General features: G+C 40.3%; 1 protein-coding gene across 1 annotated transcript in view; it reads right to left on the bottom strand.

The window, feature by feature from the left end:
• DNAH6 (dynein axonemal heavy chain 6) overlaps positions 1 to 12,614 on the bottom strand; it is a 231,828-nt gene that overhangs the window by 112,382 nt on the left and 106,832 nt on the right. Inside the window, exons 36-41 of the mRNA XM_047854641.1 lie at positions 11,643 to 11,825; positions 10,929 to 11,072; positions 6,373 to 6,594; positions 5,403 to 5,550; positions 3,436 to 3,593; positions 1,675 to 1,806 (exon numbers count right to left, since the gene is read on the bottom strand). Coding sequence (XP_047710597.1) covers positions 1,675 to 1,806; positions 3,436 to 3,593; positions 5,403 to 5,550; positions 6,373 to 6,594; positions 10,929 to 11,072; positions 11,643 to 11,825 — 987 coding nt within the window. The remainder of the gene's footprint in view (positions 1 to 1,674; positions 1,807 to 3,435; positions 3,594 to 5,402; positions 5,551 to 6,372; positions 6,595 to 10,928; positions 11,073 to 11,642; positions 11,826 to 12,614) is intronic.

The following is a 12,614-nucleotide window of genomic DNA, read 5'->3' as shown; positions in this document are numbered from 1 at the left end:
TTCATTTCCATTTTCGCCCCCAGTTAGTGCAAGTTTTAAATATTCGCCTGTACGTTACAATGAAAGGAAACAGTTCCTGCTTGTTTTCAGCTGGGATGTACTTGCCAGATGATGTCCCTGTGAGTGACACATTTCCCATGGACGTGACAATCCTACAGGGAGAGGGAGGAGGCTGAGGGTTGGGAACCATTTCATTTCCAGGAGGCCAGATTCCACATTTTCCTTCCCATCCAAGAAAGCATTGTAGGATGATTAAGAATGACATTTTTTGTTGGGATAGCCTTGAATTTGCTCTCATTTATTGAAATATGAAAGAATTAGCAAATTCAGTACTTTATCATCAGGCATAGGCTACCTGGGACATACTTCTCTGCTAATATCACAAAGTGTGTCAGGATAGTATGTTTGGGAGTCACTCATTTCAAACTTCAAAATATACACACAGGGTTTCAACAAAAGAGGGGGGATTCAAAAAATTCTTCTAATGCCTGTGTTGGTCCCTGTTACCCACTTCATGTTTTGTTCTATACTTTGTCATAGGAGATAAGCTCCCAGCCTTTCATATTTGAAAGTATTCTACCAAACAAAAGTTTAAAAAAACAAAGTTTTTCGAAATGTGGGGGTTCTTATGTGTCATTTTGGCATTAGCTCCTAAACAACTTACTGAAACTACCTCAAATTTTTTAAAAACAATTTCCCATGGATGTAAGCTGTTTCAATATGAAAACCACTTTCCATCTACTAATCGTTGTGTACATGTTGGCTCTGTCCTTTTTCTCCTCGAAGAGGGTCCCATGGGAAGGAGAGGCCAATGCTGGAGAATGCAGTGGCTCACTTACAGCCAGTGTCACTGCCCCTCTTTGGCTTCCAGGTGATTTACCACCAAAGTCAGCTTCTCCAAACCAGTCACCAGTCTTATCCCACCTGTATGCCCACATTACCATTTCTTGCCCCTGTGACTGCATTTACCCGTGAGCCTTCTGTTCCCAAGATCTGTTCCTCCCTGTCAATTCTGGTCCCCCAAGACTCAGCTCACCATCTTCTCTATGAGCTTTTGCTGGTTGGTGATGGCATACCGTCTCATGTGTTCTCATCATCCTACTCAAAATAACGTTGCTGAGCACTTACAGGGCAGGTACGATTATATTCCCCCATTTAAAGGATGAGGAGTGGCCCCATGGGAAGTTTGTACAGGTGGAAGAAATATGGGTGATTGTTTTTGTTGGAGGTGGTCGTGGCAGTGAGGTGATGAATTCTAGATTAGGTGTGTTATGCTTGAGCTCCTTGGGGTATCAGGGACTCTGATGGGCAAGTGGGCACAGGGACCTGGTGGCCAGCTATGAGAGGAGCACAGAGGCAGGGGGGTGGGTGGGTAGTGGGCAAGATCTGGTGACTGCTGGGAGGCAAGGGCCAAAGATACAGCCTTCCTTAAAGGAAGGAGCTGTGCTTTGACAATCTTTCTGCATTCCTAAAACTGTCTCTGAGATCACAGACACAGAAGGCAGTGATGCAAATGCCTGCCAGCTGCTGCCCAGTTGCCTCTGGGTTTACCTGGTTTCTGCTCAGGAAAAGGGACACGTGGGCTCCCCAGAAACACAACAGCCTATTTTGACTGTGGGAGTTTTAGAACAAATATATTTTTTCTCTCTTGCCTAGGTATAAATTCATATTTACCTGAAAAATCTGTTTCAGACTGTGCTCTGAGGGTGTCGGAAGGCACAGCATGCTGAAGTGTCGGATAAAACGGGGAGTCACAGGGTTGCGGCCACCACCTGGAGGTGCACATGCTGAGACGATCGTTACATCCTGTGTGGGAAGAAATCCACGTGGGTCACCCAGCAAAGAAAGAGATGAGATCTGCCCATGCCAATGGGAGGCCTCAGAACCAACACTTTTTTGAGGACCTACCATATGATAGGATTACGTTATGTTTCCCCACACATTATCTGGCTTCATCCTCACAACAACCTCGAGAAATCACTACTGTCACCCTCATTTTGCAGACGAAAAAGATCAAGACCCTGGGTGGTTAAGTTGTTCAAGGTCACTCAGCTATCACATCTATCTGTATAAACACACCTATGTAAAAATTTAATCTTAAAAAATTGTTAACGAATTGTATCTTGGGTTAAAATATATTCATTTGACAAATATTAAGTATAGTTTATTCTTATTATTTGTGGTAGTTATGTTTGATAAAATCAGTGGAACACTGAATTAAGATACTGATCCATGGCTCCTTTGGGAAAAACAGGGTTATGAGCCTTTGGTCATAACATTTTCAATGGGCCAATACATGATATCGTAATTGCCTCTGGTCTTGACCCCCTTACACCACCCCTCCTCTGCAGCCAAGGAAATCTTTCCATAATATTTCCTCTAGAGACAGAGCACCTCTTAGAGGATAAATCCACATTCCTTGTCATGGCAGCATGGCCCCCTGGGCTGATCTCTGCATCTCCTGCCAGTTTGGTGCCCACATTCCACACCACCATGGTGTTCTACACTCCCTGCTTTGAGATGCAAAATGCTCCCTTTCCTTGCTTTGCCACGCTCGGACTGCAAAACCCTTCTCCAACATCACCTCTTCTGGGAAGGCCTCTCTCATCCTCAGCCCAGTGCCCAGCCCTGCCTCCCTCCAGTCTCCCTCCACTCATCATCCTGCATTATAAATACAAGTCCAACTACCCCCTGAAGCTGAGCCCTCGGGGAGGTGGGCCTGTCTCACTTGTCCATGAATCTCCTGAATAAAGGGGCAAGAATATAATATAGATTAAATAACTTGAGTCATATATTAAAAACACCAAGTCTTCACGATCTCGCGGTCTGTGAGTTCGAGCCCCGTGTCGGGCTCTGGGCTGATGGCTTAGAGCCTGGAGCCTGTTTCCGATTCTGTGTCTCCCTCTCTCTCTGCCCCTCCCCCGTTCATGTTCTGTCTCTCTCTCTGTCCCAAAAATGAATAAACTTTGAAAAAAAAATTTAAAAAAAAACCACCAAGTCTATATGTTAGAGGCTGAATTGTGTCCTCCTATTCCCCCTGGCCAATCATATGTTGAAGGCCTAGCCTCTGGTATCTCAGAATGTGACTATATTTGGAGATAGGGTCTTTAACGAGGTAATTAAGTTAAAATGAGGTCATTAGGGTGGGCTCTACTCCAGTAGGACTAGTGTCTTTATAAGAAGAGGACATTTGGACACAGACCGACACAGAGGGAAGATCATGAGAAGACACAGGAGAAGATAGCCATCTGCAAGCCAAGGAGAGAAGCCTCAGAAGAAACCAACCCTGTCGACATCTTGGTCTCAGACTTCTGGCCTTTAGAACTGTGAGAAAATAAATTTCCATTGTTTGAGTCACCCAGTCTGCGGTATTTTGTATGGCAGCCCTGGCAAACAAGTTTTAAACACACAAAGTAATTTAAAACCTAAAGCAACCTGTATGTCTTTCCAAAAGAGTTTGTTTCTGTCATAAAATCCACCAAAATCTTGATACTGCCGAAGTAATTCAATTGGAGGCTGAGAGCCATAGCGGTCCAGTCTGGGCATGTTTAAATCATCAACAAAAATCACAACTTGTTTGTTTCCTGGTGCTCCTGGGGAATAAAATGAATTTAATTTAAGAATTAAGATTTGCCATTGGAAAATGTAAGACAAAGCTTAGGTAAGGCTTTGGACCCAATGAACACCCTGTAGGTCATAATGAGCTCAGTTTGTCTACATGAGGAGGGCCCCAGCAGGGAGAGATGGACAGGGCTGGGACACCCACACTATCAGGTGGGTCCTTGCCCTCACTCCCAGAGGTGCAGGATGATGTCAGCTTTCTAGTCAGGACTGGATCTTTCTCAATACAAGGCACTGCCACTTCCCTCACCAACTGTGTGGCCTGGCATGGGGTGAGGAAGGTCATTTTCTTTTCAGGGCAGGAAACAGAAGCGCTCCAAAGTTCCCTTACCTAATTGCACCACCCTCTACAGGAAAAACGGGGCTGGAAAGCATCATGGTCTCATCAAAGGGAAATCCAGTACAGTGGAGTTTCAGAATGCCATATTTAACTTAAAGAAAATCGATATACATACTGGTAGGAAAAAAAAAAGGAGTAATGACTGAGAAAAGAGAACAACTTAAGCAGAAGAGGTGACTCCACCCACTGTGGCATCCAGCACTTGCCAATAATGAAGGAGTCGTGGCAAACTCGGTGCCCCACTCCATCCTCCAGATCCCTGAAGCCAAGAAGCAGGACAGGAGTGGGAAGGGGCTCCAAGAGAATCATTCACAAAAATATGGTCTCCCACTACAGAGATTAGTATTCGTTGCCCTGTGCCTACCAGAGTATGAAAAAGGAAATAGAGAAGAGGCAGTAAAGCAGCTGGTATCCCCACAGCTTGGCACAGCAGGGCCCATTAGATAACAGACAATGTGGAAGGCAGCTGGGCTTGGCTAGTACTCCACCCAGGAGGGCTGTGGGCCAGCCAAGTGGACCCAGTACCAAGGACTGCAGATATATGGCTGGAGGGTGGGACTGAGTGGGGGCTAAGACCTTGATTGCCAACATCAGGGGACTTTCCAATTGGGAGGCCAATCCCTGACCTGTACACATCTTGTTGGGGAGTCCCTCGCAGAGCCTGCTCCTAGAAGCCTGCCACACAGACAGCGCTGACAGTCATTCAGCACCAGCAAGAGAGGTAGGGACGATCCACACAGAGGCTCATCTAAATGCCAGTTAGGGAGAACACTTGTCCTTTCCTCTCCTTCTCCCATCCCAACACACCAGAGCCTCCTACAGAGAGGGCCAGAAAGGGCAAAAGGGCATCCCATGCCCCTCTCTACCTCTAGCACCATGAGCCACAAACCAGGTCTACAACAGAGGAGAGCAACAGCTTAAAATTGGGTTTGGGATCAGAGCTTTACATGAGACCTGATTCAAAATAGCTGCAACTGACCAGAGAGGTATACTATTTATCTAAGCAGTTAATATGGGATCATGAGGGAGATCCCACAAAGCCTGGCTGAAAGCACTGGCTAAAGAAGAAACGTAGACAGTTTCATGCCAATTCCTTGCTCAGTTCAGGTAACTCAATGCACTAGATACAAAGTAGTTGTTTGTTGGTTTGTTTTAAATAAAGGGAAATCCATGCAGGTTTGACAGTAGAGCATGCATGGAGAGGGAGAGCCACAGACTGAAGGTATTCTGAGTTGAAGGTGATGATAGAAATAAACTCCTTACTCACTAAACAGTAAGATACATGGATATATGGCACAGGAAAGAATGTCGTTAATAGAATCACCTTTATAAATACATTAAACAAAGAAAATATGCATTTGTAATTTTATTACCCATTTTGTTTTTGTGATTAGTTTAATAAATAATTTGTGTAAGACAAATAAAACTGGCTAACACTTACCTAGTATATTTTTTCTTTTCCTTTCCAGTTTTGACTCAATGATCTCTTGTGTTCTTGCAGATGAAGTTTGAGCAGAAAAGTTTAGATAAACAGGAACAAAGGCAGCTGATTCTTGAATTCGATTCAACAATCCTTTTGCAATGACAGACTTTAAATTTAAAAATACGTTAACTGATTTCATATTCAATATACCTTTCAATTGTCTACATCAGTAACAATCCAGTACAATGAGTAAGAAACAGGATAAAAGGAGATAGGTCAAAGCCAGATCAAAATGTCTGCTTTCTTCTTCTTGGAGATTCCATTTAATTATATTTATCAGAGCCGAAGAAATATTTTAATCAGCAATCTTAGCAACAGTTCTAATTTTATTTTTATACCAGAATCCATCTTCGTTCCTATCCAAGTCTCAATTTGATTGCACAAGTCACAGAAGAACCCAAATTTCTTCTAGAAATAATTTAGAAGGTCGCCAGTGAATTTCTGTTTATGTGGACCCACCCCTGAAGCCCAAAAGACCAAACCATCAACATTTCCCGCGAGAGTCCACTTTTTCCAAACCCCATTGTTGTGCCAGGTAGAAGTCAATGGGCAGGAGGGGACAGACTCACCTTTATCAATAGTCTGCTCAGGATGCCAACTGTTCTCACCAATTCCCACCCTAATTTTTGTAGTGACAGCCCCAGAAATTCCAAGGGATACAACATAAAATCCCCCAAACCCACAATATTGGTCCTTAGGGTCTTCTGGTTTATGTGTTATCTACACCAAGGATTTATTCAGAAACTGGCAGACCGTGGAGTAATTCCCAAGATAGATACAGATTCAGCATAGTTACATTCTTCCTGAAAAATGATCAAAATTCAAAAGAATTTCCTCTGAAAAATAATATGTTATTTCTGGGGCTTACAATTCTAAGTCCACCACACCCTCATTTTTGGACAGACCTTGTTTCAGGTAGGTTTCCTACCTTGCCAACTCCAGTTATTCCAGTAAACAGCACTGAATGCCTGACTGCCAGTAGTTTTTCCATTAGATATCCAAAGCGCACCGTGTCAGTTGTGGGGACTAGCATTTCAAAAAAAGGAACATCTCGGCTGTACTTAAAGGTGGGTATGATTCGTTCCCAGGGATCCAGTCGTTTGGTGTCGAAGTCCATATGAATGCTCCACAGATCACCAGAACTGGGAAGCTAGAGCATAAAATTAAGTACCACTTTCAATAGGATTGATACGCAGCAATAGAAAAATTCACATATAAACAAAGGCAGTCATGGAATATGAATCTATTTGGGTTTTTTTTCCCTTTGTAGAGAAGTAGTTGTTTAGGTATCAGAGTCAAATACTTTAAACACAACCATGCAACACAACGCATAAAAAAAATCTGTTGGATTGATTATACTAAAACCTTAGATTAGAATTGTATGGAACTAGAGAGTGTTATGCTAAGTGAAATAAGTCATACAGAGAAGGATAGACACCATATATTTTCACTCTTATGTGGATCCTGAGAAACTTAACAGAAGACCATGGGGGAGGGGAAGGAAAAAAAAAAAGTTAGAGAGGGAGGGAGCCAAACCATAAAAGACTCTTAAAAACTGAGAACAAACTGAGGGTTGATGGGGGGTGGGAGGGAGATGGGGGTGGGTGATGGGTATTGAGGAGGGCACCTATTGGGATGAGCACTGGGTGTTGTATGGAAACCAATTTGACAATAAATTTCATATTTAAATAAATATATAAATAAATAGAATTGTAAAGCACTTTCAATTCAAGTCAACATTCAGGGGCTTACTCCTTGCTGACTAATGTGCTTGGGGAGATGGAGGTGAGTGCTGAATGAGAGCCTCTGCCCTCAATGACCTTGAAATTCACATGGGGGACAAAAGCATATCAGTTAATATCACAGAGAAGTGGGGTTCTAATGGAGTTAGTACACTTACAAAGGCAGGACAACTCATGTCTACTTGCAGGGAGTTATGGTGGTGGCTAGAGATTCAGGAAAGCTTCCAAGGGGTGGTGATGTTATAGTTCAGACTTAAAGGAAAAGCAGGAGCCCACAGGCAAGGAAGGAATGAGATGGGGAAGGGGGGTGAAGACAAGGCTAAAGGCATGGAAAGTGCCATGCATGCTGGGAAATACAAGAGCAGTATGTAGAGTGAGAGATGAATATGAAAACACAGGCAGGGGCCAGGTTATGAAAAGCCTCCCTTTTCAAAGCAAAGTGCATGGAGCAAGAATTTAGGCAACGATTCTAAGCAGGTGGCTGACATGATTAGATTGCATTTCAGAACGTTCATTCTGGCAGCTGTACAAAGAAGCTGTGTTTCAAGCTCATTTGACAGCAACTCTTAATAAGAAATCCATTTTACATGGTGACGTAGTACATTCACAAATATGTGTCTACAAATATGTATAAACTTTACCCCTACTATCTGCAATTCACTTTGGGGACAGCATGTGTGTGCATGTGAGCAGGGGACGGGTGGGGAGAGAGAGAGAGAGAGAGAGAGAGAGAGAGAGAGAGAGAGAGAGAGAGAGGACATTTCAAGCAGGCTCCACACTGTCAGTGAGGAGCTGGCTGTGGTGCTCAAACTCAGCAACCTCGAGATCATGACCTGAGCTAAAACCAGGAGCTGGATGCTTAACTGACTGAGCCATCCAGGTACCCCTACTCTATTTTCTATTTTATTCTATTTTTAAAAAACATTTAAGGTGTATTATTTTGTCTGATTTTACAAGGCCAGTTTAAGGTGTTCTTGATATGTAAATATCAATGTAACTACCCTTGAATCATGATGTAGAACATATCCAGAACCTCAGAAAGCTTCTTTCTTCCCCTTCCCCATCAATACCAGCCACACCTCCATCCTCCTCTGAGATAAGTCACTGGTTCATCCTCCTCTGAGATAAGTCACTGGTCTACCTGTCTGGTGTTATTTGTCTACCCTTGTGCTAAAACCATAGTCTCTTTGATCACTTGCGTTAGCCCCAGAAACAGAATGGGGCCTACCATGTAACAGATTTTCAATAAACATTTGTTGAAATGAATACTGAATGCTTGTTTTGCACCTTCTCCTGCTGCCCTCTGATGATCCCAGATCATTTCCCTTGACCCAGAGGGGTCTGTCTGTACCAAATTCCCAGCTGTCCTTAATAATCTTATCCAATTATGATACAATCATCTTGAGGATCCAGGAGGGTTTCATATCTACTAAAAGGTCCTAATCCATAGGGCTCAGATTCTTATGGATTTTTTTCTTTTGGTAACTTTTAACTTTTATATAATTTAAAACTCACAGAATAGTTAAAAGAATAGTGCAAAGGACTCCATATTTTCTTTATCTATATTAATTGTTTACATTTAGCCTCATTTGCTTTATTATTGTATTTTTCTACTCTTTGAGAGTTAATTGTATCCACTATTCCACCTTATCCTAAATAACTGAGTGTGTATTTCCTAAAGAACAAGAATATTGTCTTATATAATCACAGTAAAATGATCAAAATCAGGAAATTGAATAGCGATATGTTATTATCCAATTTACATTCCATACTCAAATATTGCCAGTGGTTTTTTTTTTTTTTTTCAGAGAGAGAGAGAGAGCATGCTGACGGAGAGAGGGGTAGAAGAAAACAGAGAGAATCCTAAGCAGGTTCCATGCTTAGTGCAGACCCCAATGCAGGGCTTGATCCCATGACTCTGGGATGATGACCTAAGCCAAAATCAAGAATTGGACACTCAACCTACTGAGCCACCCAGGTGCCCCTGCCAGTGTTTTTAATAATGTCACTTGCAGCTATATTTTCCCCAGTCTAGGATCCAATACAGGATAATGCATTGTATTTAGTTATATCTCTTTAGTCTCTTCATCTGGAAAATTTCCTCAGCTTTCTTTGTCTCCCATGATGGACATTTTTGGAGAATATAGGCCAGTTTATTTTACAGAATGGTCCTCCATTTAGGCATTCCAGATGTATTCCCATCATTACATTTAGGTCATGCATGTTTGAAAGGAATACTTCAGAACTGAGGTTGTGTCCTTCTCAGTGCACTATGCCAGCAGGCACAGTTTTGTCCTAATACTGATGTTAAATTGATTTCTTAGTTAAGGTCGTGTTTGCAAGGTTTGTTTTTTTTGTTTTTTGTTTTTTTGTTTTTTTTTTTTTACTGTAACAATACTATTTCTGTCTTTGCAATTAATCAAATGATTAGTAGGAGATAATTTGAAACTATGTAAGTATTGTTTCTCATCAAACCTTCACCCACTAGTTTTGGCATCCATTGATGATTCCTGCCTAAACCAATTATTACTATGACAGTTGCAAAGTTATGATGTTCTAACTCCATCACTTCTCCTATGCAGATTACTTGGTATTCTTCTGTGAGATGGAGCTCTTTCTTCTCCCCCTTTATTTATTTATTCATGTATATTTTTATTCTGAGTATGGACTCACAGGTTTTTATTTCGTGCAAAGACTTGTAATCCCATACCATTATTTATTTTGATGCTCAAATCTGCCCAGATTTGGCCAGTGGTAGCCCTCATGAACTGGCTCCTGCGTTGACATCATTCTCTGAGAACGTCTTTCCTATCTGACATAAGAAGATGTTCTAGGCTCATTCTGTACATCCTTTGTCCCAGTGGCTGGAATCAGCTATCTCATTAAGGAGCCTTGGTTTCCTTTCATGGAGAGCAGTATTTAGAAATTAGCATACCTATGCTAATTGCTCTTGAGGTGTCCTTGCTTCTAGTTCCTCTTAGCACACAGAACTAGGCAATTTATGTATGTATGAATATATGTATTAATATATATATATATGTATATATATATATATATATATATATATTCCATGAAAACCATTACTTCCAATCACAGTTGGAATTCTTGGAATTGCAAGAACACAGGTGCCTTCTAATCTTTCCCCTTCCATATTTGTAAATCCCTTTCTAACAGTGAGATACCTGGTTGGCATTATCCTCAATATATTTATTCATTTGCTCAATCTTAGAATGTACAGAAAGCAATTTCTGAATTGTCAAACCATAACACTGTGAAGAATAAGTGTACTAACTAGAATTCAATATATTGTTTATAGTAGGGAGTTTTTATATAATTTTTTTGAGACAGAGAGAGAGAGCATGAGTGGGAGAGGGGCAGAGAGAGAGGGAGAGAGAGAATCCCAAGCAGGCTCTGTCAGCACAGAACCTGATGCAGGGCTCAAATCCATGAACTGTGAGATCATGACCTGAGCTGACACCAAGAGTCGGGTGGTTAAACAACTGAGCCACCCAGGTGCCCCTACTTTTATACCTTACTTTCTTCATATGGCTGGGAGAGAATTATTAAAAATTTTAATACAATAAATGCTATCTATGGTTTTAAAAAGGTAATAATTTTAGAAACCCTTATAGTGAAGGATTTTTATATTTGCAGTAGAACTAAGTCTTTTAAAATTCTAGTCTTGAAATTTAATTGTAATGGTTCAGTTATTATTTTAAAATTAAATGTATTTAGCTCTTACCCTGGCATCGGGATTATCATCAAATTGTGTTCTAATAAATGTATCAAAGGAATCCCAGTAGTTTTCAGTTAGATTTCCACCCAAAGACCATAAATAACAGAATATAAAAGTCTGACATAGTACTGTATTCAGTTTTATTTGTTCCTGAAAGAATAAAGAGAAAGAATTTTAGTATTTTACTTGTTCACATAAAAAGAATCCTTAAATTGCAAAGTCTAAAGATTGTTTTCTTTTGGTTAGACTCATGCATTTAAAAAAGGGCATAGTATATGTTTCTTATAGTTGACTCAACAGTTCAAAGAGCAATGTTTTATAGTAGTTCATATTTAAATACTCTGATGAAAACACGAATGACAAGGAATATGTAGAAAAAAGCTCAAATATGTCTTTCAACTGACTATTATAACTTTGTTTACACCTGCATGAAGGTATTTAAACAGCTGCTAGACAGACACATATACCAGGAATGCATTGTAGAGTATGTTGTAGACTGTAAGGAATTTAAACATTGAGTAGAAGAATTAACTATAGGTTTTTTGATATTCCTTGCAACTTAGAGATTCTATGAATCTATTCACAATCATTACTTGCCTGAAAAATTAACTTGAAAATCAAATGATCATTTTATAGAAAATTTAGAGTTTTTTATTTGCAAAGCATCTATATAACAATTTCATTTTCATAGCTATATAGCATTGAGGAAACCTTTCGTACCATTGTCAAATTAACTCCATCTTTCCCAAATATCAAAGACTCCAATAAGCAACAGAGTGTAGTAACTTTGCTGATGTCCACTTGTGGGATTGCTTGGCTGCATTTTTTATTGACAAAATATAAACCATCATCAACATAACGTTGGAAAAGGTTCAATATGTATTCTTGGGTTTCTTCATTTAGCTGAAAATCATAAAAACAAATGTTTCAGTAAGACTCGATGAAATATATAATTAAGTTTAGAAATGGGTTAGTTTAAATCTGTGTATTGTAATATATTCTGTGACTTTTAATATTTATTATTTATTTATTTTTAAAAGTTTATTTGTTTTGAGAGAGAGAGAGAGCATGAGCCTGTGATTGAGTGTGTGAGTGGGGAAGGGGCAGAGATAGAGGGAGAGAGAGAATCCCAAGCAGGCTCGATGCTGTCACTGGGTAGCCTGACTTGGGGCTTGATGCAGGGCTCAGTCTCACAAACCAGGAGATCATGATCAGAGCCATCTGAAATCAAGATTTGGACACTTAACTGACTGAGCTACCCAGGCACCCCTATTCTGTGACTTTAGGTTAAAGGGTATAAACATAACAAGATATGAAACAAATTGAAATTTTAAGAAAACCTTCTATAATTTGGAAGAGACATGGGGGAGATTCTGGGTAGTGGACAATATCCTACATCTTGATCTGGTAATGAGTACACAGGTGTTTATTTTATAGTCATTTGCTAATTGCCAACATAGATTTCAAGCAGCCTTATAATTAGGAACAATAAAAAACAAGAAGCAAAAAACAGCAATTTAAATATCTACAAAAAGAGAGGGAATAATTCCCAAAGATTTGAAAAGAATGCAATCCCTCTCACCATTCCTATTCAACATTGTACTATAAGTCTTAGCTAATGCAGTAGGACAATACAAAGAATAAAGAGTACACAGATTGAGAAGGAAGAAAAAAAAAGTCTTTGTTCACAGA

The sequence above is a fragment of the Prionailurus viverrinus genome, chromosome A3 (assembly GCF_022837055.1).
Source record: "Prionailurus viverrinus isolate Anna chromosome A3, UM_Priviv_1.0, whole genome shotgun sequence".
Lineage (NCBI taxonomy): Eukaryota > Metazoa > Chordata > Mammalia > Carnivora > Felidae > Prionailurus > Prionailurus viverrinus.
Note: the sequence above shows the minus strand (reverse complement) of the source record. Positions and strands in the feature narration are given on the sequence as shown.